The sequence below is a fragment of the Antechinus flavipes genome, chromosome 4, assembly GCF_016432865.1.
Source record: "Antechinus flavipes isolate AdamAnt ecotype Samford, QLD, Australia chromosome 4, AdamAnt_v2, whole genome shotgun sequence".
NCBI classification, from domain to species: domain Eukaryota; kingdom Metazoa; phylum Chordata; class Mammalia; order Dasyuromorphia; family Dasyuridae; genus Antechinus; species Antechinus flavipes.
This window is the reverse complement of record NC_067401.1, coordinates 197,157,619-197,175,785: the sequence shown is the minus strand read 5'-3', so window position 1 is coordinate 197,175,785 and position 18,167 is coordinate 197,157,619. Positions and strand designations below refer to the sequence as shown.

General features: G+C 36.6%; 1 protein-coding gene across 4 annotated transcripts in view; it reads right to left on the bottom strand.

Annotated features, from left to right (window-relative positions):
* RNF8 (ring finger protein 8) overlaps window positions 1-18,167 on the bottom strand; it is an 80,163-nt gene that overhangs the window by 18,775 nt on the left and 43,221 nt on the right. For 3 of the 4 annotated variants that reach the window (XM_051996801.1, XM_051996804.1, XM_051996805.1), the window contains exons 4-5: window positions 14,041-14,103; window positions 11,358-11,447 (exon numbers count right to left, since the gene is read on the bottom strand). In XM_051996801.1, the coding sequence (XP_051852761.1) occupies window positions 11,358-11,447; window positions 14,041-14,103 (153 nt within the window). The remainder of the gene's footprint in view (window positions 1-11,357; window positions 11,448-14,040; window positions 14,104-18,167) is intronic. The other variant, XM_051996803.1, reaches the window with a different exon arrangement.

Here is an 18,167-nt window from a genome sequence, read left to right as displayed (position 1 = left end):
TAATGAATATCAACTGAAAAGTTCTAAATAAATTCCTGTTAAAAAGATCACAGTGATATGATCACGTTGGAGATACAAGAAATGCAAGAATGGTTCACTATTGGGAAAAAAAAAATCAACATAATTAGTTCTACTAACACAAAAAACATCCAAAACCATATGGTTTTCTCAAACGATGTGGGAGAATGTTGGAATCCTCACAAAGTGTTAACTCATTAGAGTTGATAGAGACAATAATTATCTAAATTAACATGGTCCAGTATGACTGATCTGATCTTACAAGAAGATATTATAGGCCAGAACCTGAAACAAGGTACTAAGTGGAACTGATAGAAACAATGCTTGTGTTCACACCTTTAGAGAGCTCATATAAGCAAGAAGCTCTTAGGGCCAGACACAGAGCACTCTGGGAGATACAGAAGCCCACTCTCGGAGGTGGAGACAGATTCATTCACTTCATCTCACACCACTGTGGTAGCTGGCCTCCTGCACTTCCCTCACTGAGACCAAGGCTGGTCTGAAAGGCTCTCCAGAAAGCTACCCAGCCCCAGGTAAGGAAAAAAGACTCAGAAGGAGAAAATAAATGTTTGGATTTTATCAGCTAGCTGTATTTGGAGAAATTATTACTCTGAACTGAAATGAAGGCTGTCTCCAGAAAACCTCCCCAAGAAACCTGCTCCCAGAGAGAACCATTATATTTTAAAGAAGAGAACACCCACAGGGGAAGTTTTTGAGAAAGTACAACACTCATTTATATTAAAAATCCTTTAAAATTTAAGCACATGGAGATCTTTTAAGAAATATTATAAAAAGTACCTACATAAAGAAGCAAGCATCATACATATACAATGGGAGTACACTCTTTCACAATAAATATAAAAGTAAATCAAGGATACCCACTCTGATTATCTGATTAGTTCTGGAAATGTAGCAATAAAAATAACTCAAGAGATGGAAATTAAAGGTATTAAAGATAGGTAAAGAGTTTGCTGATGACACTATGGTTTACTTAGAATAGCTTTAACAAAGGTTTTACAGGATACAATATAAACCCTTCACAATCAACGGTATTTCTATATAATTAATAAATCACAAGAGCAATAATGGAAAAGGAAATTCTATTCCAAAAAATTAAAATTCATAAAATACCTGGAAATCAATCTAACTACACAAACTGTTCACATAGATTCAATTACAAAGTGGTTCTTAAAATAATTCTGAAGAACAGTAAGTTAGGCACTATACCCAAAGGGCTATAAAATTATGCATATCCTTTGAGCTAGCAGTGCCATTACTGGATCTACGTGCAAAAATGTTTGTGGCAGCTCTTTTTTTGGTGGCAAAGAATTGGAAGTTGAGAAGATGCCCATCAATTGGGAAGTGGCTGAATAAATTATGGTATATCAAAGAAATGGGACTATTACTGTTCTATAAAAAACACAAGTTGATTTTAGTAAGGCCTAGAAAGATGAACTGATGCTGAGCAAAACAAGCAGAACCAAGAATGTATTATATATAGCAACAACAAAATTGTGCAATGATCAACTAAAAAAGACTTGACTCTTCTCAGTGCTTCAGATCCAAGGCAGTCCCAATAAACTTTGATAGAAAAATTCCATCTGCATCCAGAAAGAGAACTACGGAGATTGAATGTAAACCAAGACATACTATATTTCACTTTTTTTCTCCTCGTGGTTTTTTCCTTTTGTTCTGATTTCTCTCTCCCAACATGATTCATGAAGAAATGTATATTTAAAAAGTTAATATACATATATAATGAGGAAAAAAAAGGATAAGGATTAAAAAAAATTATGAATAGGGGTAAGGAAGAAAATCTGGAATTCAAAAAAATTAAAAACAACTGTTAAAAAATTGGTTTTAAATGTAACTGGGAAAAATATTAAATAACTTGAAAAATATTTAACACTCAAGGCTGGACCATACCAATATCATAAAAATGATAACACAACCCAAATTAATTTACTATTTTAATGCAAAGTCAATTAAACTTTCAAAGGGCTACTACTTTGCAGAGCTTGATAAAATAAGAAAATCCATATGGAGGGAACACTGCTCTTCTAGATCTCAAACGATATTATATGTAGTAGCACTCAAAACCACCTGGTATTAATTTAAAAAGAGAGGTAAAACACTGGAACAGACTACACAAAGGAGAATCAGAAACAATAGAAATTAAACTAGTATTTGATAAACTGAAAAACAAGTTATGAAGGAAGAACATTCTATTGGATAAAAAACTTCCAAGAAAATTGGAAAACTGTTTGATATAATGTAGGCTTACAATAATACCTTATACTATATTCCACAATACATTCTAAATGGATGTGGCCTTAAAATTAAAGATTATACTAATAAAAAAATCAAATTATTAAAAAAAATTTGTAAGAGAAACGTCACATACCTCTTAACAGTTATGGGCAGAAGTTATATTCTTAATTAAGCAAGTAACAGGAACAATTAAAGATAAAACAGATAACTTTGATTATATGAAACTGAAAAGCTTTTGCACAAACTGAATATGTCTAGGATAAGAAAGGAAGTAGTTGGATGGGAAAGACTTTTTTTTTTTTTTGCATCAAATTTCTCCAGATCCAAAATACAGAAATAACAGATATTTATTATTTATATTACATAGATATTTATTTATAAGACCAAAGGAAATAATCAAAGGATATGAACAGTTCTCAAAAAGAAAAAATGCCAACTATTGACAGTCAAATGAGTAGGCTCCATTATCATTAATAACAAGAGAAATGCAAAATTAAAACAACATAGTTTTACTTCATACTCTGCAAATTACCAAAGATGACAAAAAATGGGGATAGTCAAGGTAGGAGGGATTGGGGGAAAAGATTCCTATAAGTGAATTGTTTATGGAGCTATGAATCAACACAAACATTCTGGAAATCATTATCATTATATCTGGAAATCTGGAAAAATTATTTGCATAATTATGCAAATAAAGTGACAATATATGCACATTGAATGGGGAATGGCTAAACAAATTGGGGATTATGAATATAATGAATGCTTTAAGAAATGCTGAATGTGGCAAATACAGAAAAATAGGGAAAGACCTACAAAAACAAATGCTTCAAAATAACAAAGGATATACACAGTTCAAAAAGAGATAGAAGAAAACATCCCACCACTTTGCAGAGGTGATAAATGTCCTAAGTGTTTTACAATGCATATATACTTATAATTTCTCAAAGTATTGGTCAATTATGCTTATTTTCTTCTCTTTTTTAATATTAAAATGAAGGCTTTTCTTGGCAGCCATTCTCTGTAAACTCCATTTTATCATCATCCTAAATTGTGGTACCCAGGAGAACACAGTACTCCAGACATGCCTTGCAGGGAGAAGTACAGCAAACTATCACCTTATTCGTGCAAGTTATGAGCTTCTTGCAGCTGTCATGTTTTTTTTTCTCTCCCAGACAGATTTAACTATCAATCACCTTCCTTGAAGATGATTAGATTCAATCCAATGTTCCAGCCAGTTCTGAGCTCTTTTAAAAACTCAATTCCTGAATATTTTTAATTTGTTGTCATTTGGAAATTTAATTAAGTATCCCTGCCTTCATCCAAATCATCAACAATGAAGTTATTTATTTGTTGCTTTTTATTTACAAAACATATGCATGGGTAATTTTTCAACATTGACCCTTGCAAAAACTTCTGTTCCAACCTTTCCTCTCTGTCTCCCCCACCCCCCACCCCTAGGTGGCAAGTAGTCCCATACATGTTAAAAATGTTAAAGTATATGTTAAATCTAATATATGTATGCATATTTATACAGTTATCTTGGTGCACAAGGAAAATTGGATTTAGAAAGAAAAAACCTGAGAAGGAAAACAAAAAATGCAAGAAAACATCAACAGAAAGAGTGTAAATGCTATGAATAACAAAGTTTTTAATAGAAGCACAAAGTCACAACCAAATCCCTGAGGTATTCCACTGAAGACTTTCTGTCAAGCTGCTATCAGCTACATTTAATCTGACCAATTAGTTCTGAATTTATCTATTAATACCATCTATAGTCCACATTTCTTCTACTTTTCCCAAGAACAAGAACACTACTGGAATCTAAGTTAAACTATCTATGTTATTCTCCAGATCTACTTGTTCAGAAATTGTGTTAAAAATCACGCTTTCTTTTCTACATGACCACAAACTGCAGAGGCCAGGCAGCCCTGCTCCTCTTCTCTCCATCCTGATTCTCCATCCACCTCCCAATTTTATAGGCGTTCTGGAGCTGAGGCTCAGAGATTTGCCCAAAGCGGGGAGTCAGCAGTGTTGTGACATGTGCTTCAGTACTCTGCTGTATGTAAAACACTTTTAAAATAGGTATTTCCAACATAATCTTTTTTTAATCTTTAATAATCTATTTTAGGATAATAGCTAAGTCTGACCTCACAGAAGATTTCAGAAACTACATCTCCTCCTGTAATGGGCTGAGGCTTGAGTTGATGCACTGAGGTCCCAAGCACATGAGGCTAAATAGTAATTGGACCATACTCTATTAATATATAAGCTTGGAGAAAGAATGGCCCCGCCCACTCTTTGTGCAAGTCCTGATGTGTTGTATAGGAAATGACGATTCTGGTGGGTGGAGGCAGGGGAGGGAAAAAGGAAGGGGAGGAGAGCTCAGATCTCTCGCGCTCTCTCTGCTAGCTGGCTTCCTGTCGCAGCTGCCCATATTGCTATCGCAATCTTTCTTGCCCATATTGCTATTGCAATCCTTCTTCCGCATATTGCTATCGCAATCTTTTTTCACCTCTTCACTTCAATAAAGACTGAAGATTTTTCCCTTAACCTGAGTTCCTGACTCCGGCTGATTTTAAATACGCGATCATTACATCCTCCCTTCACTGCAGAGGTCAAGAATACCTTCAGGGATGGCTCACAGGTTAGGAAAGAAGGAAAGACATTCAGAAACAAATGTGGTCTAAAAATAAAACCTGTGGGGCAGCTAGGTGGCGCAGTGAATAGAGCACCAGCCCTGAAGTCAGGAGGGCCTGAGTTCAAATCTGTCCTCAGACACTTAACACTTCCTAGCTGTGTGGCCCTGGGCAAGTTACTTAACCCCAATTGCCTCAGGGAGAAAAAAAAAGCTACCAACAGACTGAATTTAATAACAAAAAAATTCAATTTTGTAGCTGCCAGAAATTGAAGTAAAAGTCATTGGCCTATGACATACAGAGTCTATTGTCTTTTCTTTATTTCTGAAAATCAAGACATTTGTCTTTCTTTTGGCTTTTGGAATTCTTTCCCCTTCTAATTAAGCACAATTGCTAGCCTATAGTAGGCACTAAGTAAATGCTTACTAACCAAGTGCTGTCAATTATGATCATTTCATCTGAGCAAAGGTTATATCCATTTCTTTGATTCTCAAATTTTTACAATATACCAGAATCAGGAGCATAGAGGACTTTCATGATGTGCTTCTCTCTTATTCCACACCTCAGAATTCTATGTCACTTCCCCCTTCTCTTCTTTGTTATGATCCCTAAGAGGTGGCCCTTCTTGCCTAGATAAGCGTTAAGCAAACCATGACTTACAGGCCCTATCTGTCCTGCTGCTGGTCTTCATAAAATCTATGACCCAAGAATAATTTTTACATTTTTAAATGGTTGGGGAAAAATAATATTTAACTACAGGTGAAAATTGTACAAAATTCAAATTTCAGTGCCCATTAAGTTTTATTAGAACACAGCCATACTCATTGATTTACATATTATCTGCTTCTGCTTTCACACTACAATGGGAGGTTTGAGAAGTAGTGACAGAGCCCTTATGTAGTGTTCTTGTTGCTTTTAAATGCTGTTTTAAACAATGAATCAATGATGCAACCAAAACTTGAATTTTCAGGCATATCACCATATTATGACATTTTTATATCATGTTAAATAAGAAGAGGAAAAATAGTTTTATAATTTTTTTAGGCTCAGGACCAGGACTGAATTTTTCTGAATGAGAAGAACTACCCTAAACCACTATTATCAAACACTGAATAGCTTTGGAAAATGAACATTGAATGGCTTATGCTGCAGACTAGATAAATTTTTCCTAATGAATCCAACCTAAAATTTATAGGGCAAAATAGTGCTTATTTGTGAAATATGGTGTAATAAAACCAACTTAACAAGTTATATTGTTTGAACAAGGTAATGTCAAGCTCTTTTATAAACATCCCATGCTGTCAAAAGTTAAAACAAAAAACGAGATCTATATTTCCACACAGATTTGTAGGGAATTTATTTTCCGACCTCAAACTACAGTTCCTGCAGCATGTTTCTGATGCTAAGACAAATGCAAAAGACATTTCCTTATTTCAAAACTGGGAAGTTGAGAAGCTTCCTCCATCTAACCTTCAACTGGAAGGTTACAACGTAATGATATGCTTAAAGGCAAAAATCAAAAGAATCTAAAAGAATTATGTAGACATCTTTCAAGCAATGAAATGCTTAGTTAAAATCATGTTTATGGACTGTCATAAGTATTTGGCAATAAATATCTGTGGGAAAATATATTTTTCAAGGACGAAATAAATAAAACTTCATTGCAATCAGCATTTACACATGATGGGAAATACTAACAATCCTAACTAAATAAATTATCCCCCACAAAAGAATTCCATTCTTCTCATTAGATCTGTTTCAAAAAATTATACTCATTATATTTTGAATTTCATCAATAAAAAGTTCGTAGAAATGTGTCCTCTCTCATTATCTAAGTAGCTATGTAATAATCTCAATTTTGCCTCTTGGCTCACAATGCCTAAATAAAATTTTACAGAAATTTGGTTGACAATTTGAAGAGGGGACCCCTAACTCTAAAAATCCTTAAAGGAGAAAATCTCTTCAACTCTGCCTTAGTGAGGGACCCTACCCCAAAGGACAAATAGTTTTCTTGTTATCTGGGTGGGGTAGGCTCAGTCCTGAAATTCATTGAATTCAATTCAAATTCCAGCTCAATCTGAAACCCAGCAAGGAGCCAATTTGGGACTCCACCCAAGAGTTCCCTTCAGCTAAATCTCTCATTATAAAAAGAGCCAAACTAAAATCCTCTTTGCAGAGGTTCCAAACATGCCATGTTATGCCAAGGAAGCCTCTGCCCACTGGAATAATATTCTTTCCAGTGCCACCCTCTCTTTACCCTCACCTATTTCCCGAAGGAGATTTTATGCCTCTCTGTCAGGATTTCTAAGCTTACTTCCAATCCCCCAAATAATCCTCTTTTATCAATCTAGGTTTTGGGGTTTGTTAATTTCTTTATAGAGAATCCCGGCTCCGTCAGAGGGAGTCCCCAAAACTCCCTACCCTTGCACCAAAGGGGTTGCAGGGTTGCAGGTGTGGTCCCTTTAAGATTCCTTCTTTTTGATTTCCAACCCCCTCCTTTCCCCCCAGTTGATGTAATTATCAATCAAGGACCTTTTGATTCACAAATTCTGGTCCCTTTGACATGCTAGCCCCACCTGAATCTGAGCCAAGTTGGGGCTATACCCATAGGCCCCTCTAGCTAAATCTCCCATTATAAAAGGGGCCAAGCTGGGACCCCCTCTTTGCAGAGGTCCCAAACATGGCAGCCTTATGCCTGGCATGTCAGGACTTTCTGTCCACTGGAACTCTGTGTCCAGTGTCCTTTTATCTCTACCTTCACCTATTTCCTTAACTATGCATTAACTTTACTTCCAAACCCCATAATAAAACTCTTTAATCAATCTAGCCTTTCAATAAATAAATGCTTTTATTGGGGACTCGCGCTGCCACTAGACTTCATTTAACACCGTATCCTAGCAATGAATCCAAAAGGGTTGCAGGGGAGCTCTATTTGACTCCCTGTACCCCAAACCTGCCACTAGACCTCAATTAAACCCTAATTTCATTCGGGTACCCCATATCTATCACTCATCAGCAGGAGAGCCTAACCTCTCCATTTGGTTCCCTGAACCCCGAACCTACCACAACTCTAGGACCACCAGAAACACTAATCTCATTTTGGTTCCCTAAATTTAAACCTTATCAAACTGATCTAGAATAACCACTCTAATTCTTTGTATCCCAACCCTTCCAGTATTCACTGAGAGCGTGTGTATCCTTATCATACATTTCTCATCCATTAAGTGAAGGTATTGCCTAAAGCTCTATCCTAGGCTTCCTCTTCCTTCTACTCATCTCAGTTATCTTGATTCCCCAGGTTTTAATTAGCACCTCTTCGTATATCCAGAATTAATTTCACTGAAGTAGCTGAATAACTAACCTCTAGAGATAAAATTACTGAATGTAGTGCAAGCATCAACATTCTGACAGTGTGCCTTTTGGTGGGAAAAAAAAAAAAATCAATGTTTTCTCATGTTCAGGATATTCCTAGGATCCATCCAACTGACATTTCCCTTGCACTGAGAAACCAGAGTATTTGCTCTAATAACCATTCCACTGTAGAGTACTACAATGCTGCTAGAAAACCAAATATGTGCTTTCACTTCCCTTCCTCTCACTGTCAACTCCCTGCAGTCTGGCTTCCAAATTCATCATCTCACCAAAACTGCTAGCTCCAAAATTATCAATGATCTCATAATTGTCCCAATAGCCTTTTTTTCAATCTTCATTCCTTGTGACAGCTTTAAAATTTTGAACATCACCATCACTTTTTTGCCCTTGATACTCTCTCCTCTGGAGGTTTACAGGATCTCTCTCTCTCTCCCCTAATGCTCCTGACTATCTGACCACCACTTCTCTCAGTTTCCTTTCCTGAATCTTCATCCAGGTCACAGCCAGTAATCATGGATGTGTCCTACAAGAGTTGTATTCTGAATTCTCTTCTCTTTTCCCTCTATATCATTTCACTTGGTGATTTTATCGGTTTCTGTAGATTCAATAATCATCTCTATATTGATCATTCTCCAATCTACTTCTCTACCGTTAACAACTCTACTAACCACCTTCTCACATCTCTACCATAAAACATCTCAAACTGGATGTCCTATTCAGCTTAAATTCATTATGTCCAAAAATGAATTCACTATTTTTCCCTTACCCCAAACTCTCACTCCTTCCAAACTTCCCTATTACTGTCAAGAAGACCATCTTCTCTATTGTCAGACTCAAAACCTAAGCTTCACCCTCCCATATCCAAAGCCAATGTTGATTTTGCCACTGCAACACTTCTTGAAAATGACACGTTCTTGTGGTCTAGCTGTACCTGATCTAAAATTATATTATAAAGCAGCAGTCACCAAAATATTTGGTATTGGCTAAGAAATAGATTAGTTGATCAGTGGAAAAGGTTAGGTTCACAAGACAGAATAGTCAACTATAGCAATCTAGTGTGTGACAAACCCAAAGATTCTAACTTTTGGGATAAGATTTCATTATTTGATAAAAACTGCTGGGATAACTGGAAATTAGTATGGCAGAAATTAGGCAAGGACACACATTTAACACCATATACCAAGATAAGATCAAAATGGGTCCATGACCTAGGCATAAAGAACGAGATTATAAATAAATTAGAGGAACATAGGATAGTTTATCTCTCAGACTTGTGGAGGAGAAAGAAATTTGTGACCAAAGATGAACTAGAGACTATTACTGATCACAAAATTGAAAATTTTGATTATATCAAATTAAAAAGCCTTTGTACAAACAGAACGAATGCAAACAAGATTAGTAGGGAAGCAACAAACTGGGAAAACATCTTTACAATTAACGGTTCTGATAAAGGCCTCATTTCCAAAATATATAGAGAACTGACTCAAATTTATAAAAAAATCAAGCCATTCTCCAATTGATAAATGGTCAAAGGATATGAACAGACAATTTTCAGAGGATGAAATTGAAACTATTACCACTCACATGAAAGAGTGTTCCAAATCACTATTGATCAGAGAAATGCAAATTAAGACAACTCTGAGATACCACTACATACTTGTCAGATTGGCTAAGATGACAGGAAAAAATAATGATGAGTGTTGGAGGGGATGCGGGAAAACGGGGACACTGATGCATTGTTGGTGCAGTTGTGAACGAATCCAACCATTCTGGAGAGCAATCTGGAATTATGCCCAAAAAGTTATCAAACTGTGCATACCCTTTGATCCAGCAGTGTTTCTATTGGGCTTATATCCCAAAGAAATGCTAAAGAAGGGAAAGGGACCTGTGTGTGCCAAAATGTTTGTAGCAGCCCTGTTTGTAGTGGCTAGAAACTGGAAAATGAATGGATGCCCATCAATTGGAGAATGGCTGGGTAAATTGTGGTATATGAATGTTATGGAATATTATTGTTCTGTAAGGAATGACCAGCAGGATGAATACAGAGAGGCTTGGAGAGACCTACATGGACTGATGCTAAGTGAAATGAGCAGAACCAGGAGATCATTATACACTTCGACAACGACATTGTATGAGGATGTATTCTGATGGAAGTGGATTTCTATGACAAAGAGACCTAACTGAGTTTCAATGGATAAATGATGGACAGAGACAGCTACATCCAGAGAAGGAACACTGGGAAACAAATGTGAACTGTTTGCATTTTTGATTTTCTTCCCGAGTTATTTTTACCTTCTGAATCCAATTCTCCCGGTGCAACAAGAGAACTGTTCGGTTCTGCAAATATGTATTGTATCTAGGATATACTGAAACATATTTAACATATATAGGACTGCTTGCCATCTTGGGGGGGGGGGGGGAGGGAGGGAGGGGAAAAAACGAAACATAAGCGAGTGCAAGGGATAATGTTGTAAAAAATTACCCTGGCATGGATTCTGTCAATACAAAGTTATTATTAAATAAATTAAAAAAAAAAAAATGACACCTTCTCTCCTCTGATACTATTTCCACCAAAATGATGATTTTCCTAAAGCATAGGTCTGATTCTCTCTCTTTTTTACACACATACAGACACACCTTCCACTGGCTCCATATCAATTTTCTTACAACTTTCACCTCATTATGTACTTTTTGACCTAGTTATACTGGCTCCATTTATTTCCTGACTCTGGCTGTCCCCCATGCTTAGAATATTCTCCCCTAATCACTTACTAGTTTCCCTCAAGTCCCAACAAGAATCCTACCTTCTACAGGAGGAGATTCCTTAATTCCTCTTAATTCTAGTGCCTTTCCCACAATTGATCATTTCCTATTTATTCTATAAGTCTGTACATAAATTGTTCATATATTATCTCCTTTAGACTGTGAGCTCCTTTGAGGTAAGAAACTATTTTCTGCCTTTCTTCATATCCCCAGTGTTTAGCATAGTGTCTGACACATAATACACACTTAATAAATGCTAATTTACTGATACTGAAATCACAATATCCTTTTGAGTACCTTGGTCTGTTCCAGCTCTTTATTCTTGGCTTGAATGATTGCTTCAAAGTCCTTTTTGCTCCGATTTAACTCTTCCATTAGAATGTGATGCTGCAAAAATAAATATATACATTTAACATGGCCTTTACTGTATCCTTCTCTCTAAAATACTCACATACTAGCAGCTTTCCCTCCGACAACCGTATTCTTTTTTCTACAGTTCACTGAAAATTTCCAATTTTATTAAAATCCTTCCTTTCTTGGATTCTAACAACTCTCTCCCCATATTGTTTTTTGACAAGCAACAGGGTACAAAAGAAAATAATCAGAGATCCCAAAACCAGTAAAGAAATAACTTCACTTTGGTTTGTATGCTGTTTCAGTTTCCAAAGTACTTAATATGCTGATTTGATCTTCACAACACTTCTGTATGATTAGCCACACTGGAAGTTTTATCCATATTTTATACATGAGGAAACTGAGATTCAACAGGTTCATATCATTTAGTCTAGATGTAGGTTAGTAAGAGACAGAAGCCAGGGCCAGCATACATTTTCTAACTCTGAATCCATTGTAGAACTAGGCTATGCAAACTGCAAAAAGGCAGGCTGTGGCTCAGCAAGAAGAAAACCTTCCTGGCAATTACAAATATCTCAATAGCAAGGTAGTAGACACCACCATTATAAGTAATCTTCCCATTATAAGTAATCTTCCAACAGGGTGAAAAACAATTTATTCTTGTTTTTCTGTTCTCTTGTTGAAAGAATTCCTGCTAAGGGATTCGCTAGACTTTGAGGAACTGTCAAATACTAGGAAGTCAGATATCAATTGTTTGTCTTTTGGGAAACATTAAAAGGAACAGAGAATCCAGAAAATTCAAGTAAGCATTTTGGTTGAAATAGAAAACCATCCTAAATAAACTGCTTTAGTCATTGTCATCCTGGTTGCTCCCTCAATCCATGTGTTGCCAGCGAGCTGAACAATCACTGGTATTTGCTACAAGTCAAGGGAGCAACAACAGAGTTTTCATTTCATTTCTCAAAGTTGCCATGCTATACATCAGAGAGAGTGTCTTATGGCTTGCATAAGACACAAATCTGCAACTGCAAATTGAATTAATAAAAAAGTCACTCACAAATCCAACACAATTTAGATCAAAGTACTGATCATCAATTAGAGGGCAAAATATAAACTATTTAGTGAAAAATACTGGCTGGAATTTGGACACTTGAAATTTTGTCTTGACTTTGCCACTCTACCTGTGTATAAACCTCAGTTTCCTTATTTGTAAAATAGGGAAATACCTGCCTGATACATTTCTTAGTCCTGATGTGAAAATAAAGTCAGATTAGTTACAAAAGTACTCCAAGTGTTTACTCTCCTTAAAAAAAAAAAAATACTATATAAATTTAGATTATGATGATCCCTTTAAATCTGGTCTCAAGAATGGTAAATAATTTAGGCTGCTTCTCACCCCTGATGCCTGGAAAGTGGCTGCAATTTTTTAAATTATAAGGTGAGAAGCATCTGTGAGCCAAGTACCTGAGCACACAGCAATTTTGTGTTCTAACATAGTAAGGCAATAAAGGGAGTTGTCTATATCTCAAGAGGGAGTAGAAAGATATGAAGGGAGTTCAGCTATTCCTATAGTATCTTCAAATATCAGAAGTTGACTTTTTTTTTAAAACTCCAACCAACCTCAACACCTTAATAAGATTTTCGGTAAATATGATTGGGCTAAAGAAACCTGCAGTATGGAATACACAAATAACTTCTGAAGACAAAGTCTTCTTTTGAAAAAGGAAACTAAGTGAGCACTGATATCCTCAACACTGTTTTCCCTAATGCCATTTTTATGTTCTATTGGGAAACTCTGAGTACCCCCTGGTGCTAATACTAATAATGTGATACTTTCTCTAAGGAAACTGGTCCACAAGTCTAATAAGCCAGAATACCATGGAGTTAAACTACTAGGAGTCCTGTTTTCAGAACAAATTCTTATTGTAATGCTCATCTTTGTTAATGAAGCTTGAATCCATTTTCTTATTACTCTACTCTCTGACCGCAAAATAAACTTACACCTGACCCACATTCAGGATGAATTAAGGAAGAATAAGGCAAGTTTTCAAAGATTCAAACCAGAGTGGAAAAGTGAGTAGTTAAGATAAAAGAACTAAATTAGAAGAAACTTTTATCAGTATTTCAACCATGTAACTTTTTGTCCGTTCAGTGATCATTAAATTGTACATTCTCAAATTGGCCTGAAATGTTTAATTGCCTTTTTCTATTAAATAACCGTGATCCCCATCTGGTTACAGCTCTGAATGAATGAGGTCAGCAGAGGAAACAATGGGTCCTACAACCCTGGCACAGCTGACATTTTTTCCTCCTTACCTTTCTAATTGCAAAGCTTGCCCCAACCCATGAGCCTCACAATTCCCCAGAGGTTCTTAGTCCATTTCACTAAGGGGACTGCTCAAATGAAGTAGTAGGCTTTCATGCCGAGGCCTGCCATGTCTGTGGGACTCCACATCTTGGAACTGATGGTGTCAGCAGCTGCCATCTGCTCCATCTGACAGACTAGAGGTGCAATGGAAGTGGAAGATAAGTAGGAGAAGCAGCCATCAGTCATTCAAGGCTTGGCTGCACCCCCTGCTCTACAGTTGATGGAACAATCTCAGCCCAGTGGCAAGAGATAAGTTACCTCCTGCAGGGCTTGTGCCAGCTGCTCCTTCAGGTTCTTTTCCCCATGCTGTTTCTCCAAACCCTGCAAAGCCAAAAACAAATGGAAGGTTTCCTTGAGGGGAAGCAAGAGGAGGAATAAAACCCAGCAACATGCAGAGCAGGGTAGATGGCATGAGCATCTGGGAGCAGCAGGGGTCGGGGGAGCAGGTGGGAACAACTTCTGTTTTCTCTCAAGCTGTTACCTACAAAGGGATTTAAGCAAAGTTGCCTGACTTCCTGGAAATACAATGAAATTGTTCCAAGCATCTTTTACAAGATAATGGTTCCTTGAAGTCAAAAAGCAATTGACCTTCCTAAGCTTACTCAGTTTCCTCCCTATGAAATGTGGTTAATGATATTTGTCCTACCCACCTCACAAGACTGTTGAATGGGCTTTTATGCTAGAGGAGCTATGGATTTGGAATCAAATGACTTGGGACTAATTTTTAGCTCTGCAGGCTGCTAGCTATGTGACTTTGGATAGGTTACTTAATACCCCCATGTCTCAATTTTCTCATCAGTCAAATGAGGAATTGGACTGGCTGGTCTCAAAGTTCTCCTACAGCTGAAACTGAATTAACTACAATATACAGAATGTTTCAGATCTCTTATGGAAAGATCTCAGCCTATCTTTTGACCATTACTTTCCTCCCCTTAAGCCACACAACCTAACAGGATCATAGTTTTAGAACTGAAAGGCACCTTGCAGGTAATTCAAAAAGTTTATAATCTCTTATTTTTGCAGTAAATGAGGAGTAAGCTCATACAAGTAATAAGTAACAAAACTGAGAACAGAACCCAGATCCTTTTGACTCCCAAATCAGCCTTCTCTCTACAGTACCACACTTACTACTCTCAGGTGGGGTTGGGAGCTGGGGAGACATCCACCCCAGCATACATATCCTTTCTGTCACAATTACATCTCTTCCTCTGGCCAAGTACCTGCTGACTTCATTTTTACCAATTTATGTCCAGAACTTTCTATGTGAATTTTCCCTTTGAACTGCAGTAGTTCTCTTAATACAGTCTATATCAAATCATGCAGCTATTAATGTCACCTTAAAAACTTTTCGCTGGTTTTTTCATGTGTGTTAAGTCTCATTTCCTCAACAAGATCATAATTTCTTTGAAGGCGAGGATTGATGGTAAGCTTCACTGTATCCCCAGATGACCTAGCATATGCACACAGTAAGAGCTTAATAAATATCACTGAAATAAGTGGGGGAGAAAGGATTAAAATGCAGTTTCCAACCTCTTACAAAGGTTAATAACTCTACCAGAAAATTTACCTGCTTTTTTTGTCAGGGAGGGGTAATAAGAGCACAGAAGGTAGCTGTTAATAAAGATGTTTCACTTCCCTCAACATCCATACATCTGACCTTCTTCTCATACCTGGCAAATGGGCAGTAGAATTTTTCAACCCAGTTTTTTTTATTTTTTATTTTTTTTATTTTGTTGCTTTGAGGATTCCAGAGGTAGATGTTGCCACACTAAATTTTTTTTTTTAATTAATAAGCATTTATTTTCTCTCTCTGACACCATTCTCCCCCATTAGGAAAAAACCAAACCAAACCAACCAAAAAACCCCACTTGTTTTAAAGTTGGAAAAAGTCATTTGAGCAGGTGAAAGGTGAGTAATCTGGAGGGAAATGTCCTCTGTTAATTTCCAGAATTGTATCAAGTTAAAGGCAGCATTTCACAAACAGGCAGTCAGCCCAAATATAGTTATTCCATTTGTTACCCTTCCCCAAATCACTTATCATAAGGACATGAAGAGGACAGAACTTACAATTACTCTGAAATAAGAAAAATATGCTCAAGGTATGAGCTTTTACATCAAAGAATAAGCAGATGACAACATTTTAAATTATCTTGTCCTGAGTCACTTGATTCTGAGGTGAAAGCTAAGTCTTTGTAGAATCTTTTTGTTTTAAGAGCTAATTTTACTTGGCTCTTGACCAGTTTGATATTAAGTAGGCAGGATATATGGGTATATGATTCTTGTCCTCAGAAACTTGATGTTTTGAAGAATTCTGGCCTGTGGGCCATAAAATCCACTTATCTAATCTCATGCCTGAACATCTAATTTAGCTAAAAGACGTCCTTTCCATTGTCAGTTGTATTTTCACTCATTCATACCTCCATTTCACTAGTCATAATAAGAGAACTGGAATACTCCTTGTTCACCACTGTCATTTCCAGATTCTCCCTCAAGCACTATTATTCAGTAACTGACTTCTCCATGAAAGGTTTGTTCAATTTAACTCTTTTGAGTCCCTTGTTCCTTCCTTAATCTTGGCTAAACTTTCCTCGACAAACTTGAAATCTTGAATTATTTCTGCCATTCTCTTTACTCCTATTCACGTGCTATTTTAATGAAGCTGAAGAAAATCATTCAGATGAAATTCACTAAAAATTTGTTACATAGCCTCAAGTAGATCCCTACTCACAGCAAAGCAATCTGTATAACTGATTCACTATTCCACTCACCATAATGGCATTTAAAAACCTTTTCATCCCTTCTCAGACCTCTCATGCCTTTCTCCCTCACATCTGTTCATCCAAGAATCTTGCTTCATATTTTACTGAAAAAATTGAGCTGATATCTGAGAGCTCTTTTCTCATTTGAATCACTCAAGATGCTTTTCATCATTATCAGTGGTCTTTCTCCTTTCTGTTTATACCTTTAATCTCATTCTATCTACCTTCTCCAGCAGATTTTTCCTTAATCCCCATTCTTCCAGTAATCTTCACTTTCTCCCTGTCCACTAGATACTTTCCTTCAGCTTATAAACACAAGATTTCTCAAAAAATCCCTCCCTTGATCCAGTAATATTTATTAGCTATCAAGTTTCTCATTGAGAAAGTCATTTACAACAGTAAACAGTGCCTCCATTTCTCACATTCTATTCTCTTCTGAATTCTTTATAGTTTGGTTTCTGACTTCATTATTCAGCTGAAAGTATTTTATCCAGAATTAACAATGATATCTTCATTGTGAAATCTAATTAGGTTCCCCTCCTCCCATCTTCATCTTTCTTGACCTCTCTGTAGCCTCTGTCATTGTCAATCATCCTCTTGATAGTCTCTTCTTTCTAGGCTTTAAAGGTCTCTTTACTTGTCCCGTAAGACCATTTACATGGATTTCTTTTCTCCTTTCTGAAGACAATATTTCTGCTCACTTTCCATTTCTTCAGCCCTTTCTGCCATACTCTTTAGGTTTTGGTGACACTATTCTCTTCTGGTTCTCCTCCTACCTGTCTGACCACTTCTCTGTTTCCTTTGCTAGGGCTACTCTCTATTTTTTTCCTTCTGCTATTTAACTTAAGTATTCTCATCTTCTTCCATGTTGATTTTATTATTATTTAATTATCATCTTTATGCTGATTATTCCCAGATCTACTTTTTTTAGCCCTAATCTCTCATCTCCCAGTACCACATTTATAATGGCATATTAGGTATCTAGAACTGAATGTTTCAAGATCTTTTAAACTCAACATGTCCAAAACTAAATGTATTACCTCTTTACCCTTCTCAAACTTTCCCTTATTCCTCACTTCCCTATTATTGTAGGATACCACTATCCATACCCCCTCTCTCAGGCTCACAACCTTATGTCTTCCTCTATTTCTCACTCACTTCCAATCAGTTGCCAGACTTATAGGGCTTCAATATAAATCCCCTTTTCTTTTTTGACAAACAGCACTATACTAGTGCAAGTTCTATCATTTCATGTCTATATTAATACAATACCCTTCTGGATAGTCTCCACTGTCTTAAATCCTCCTCACTTTAATCCACCCTCTATTAAGCTATCAAAGTGATCTTCCTAAAAAAGTGTCACAATGTTATATAGCTACCTCTCTCCCACCACACCTCCATTCAATAAACTTCAGCTCACTATTTCCGAAAAGCTTATATATCAAATTCTTTCGCTTTAAGACCTCTCTAAACTTACCCCTTCTTACCTTTCAAGTCATCTTACACCTTACTTCCTTCCCTCCATGTACGACAGTCCTATGTCACAATGGTTTCTTGCCTGTTGCTGAAAAATTATCCTCTCTCTCAACTCTGCGCCTTTTCAATGGCTATACCACATATCTGGAA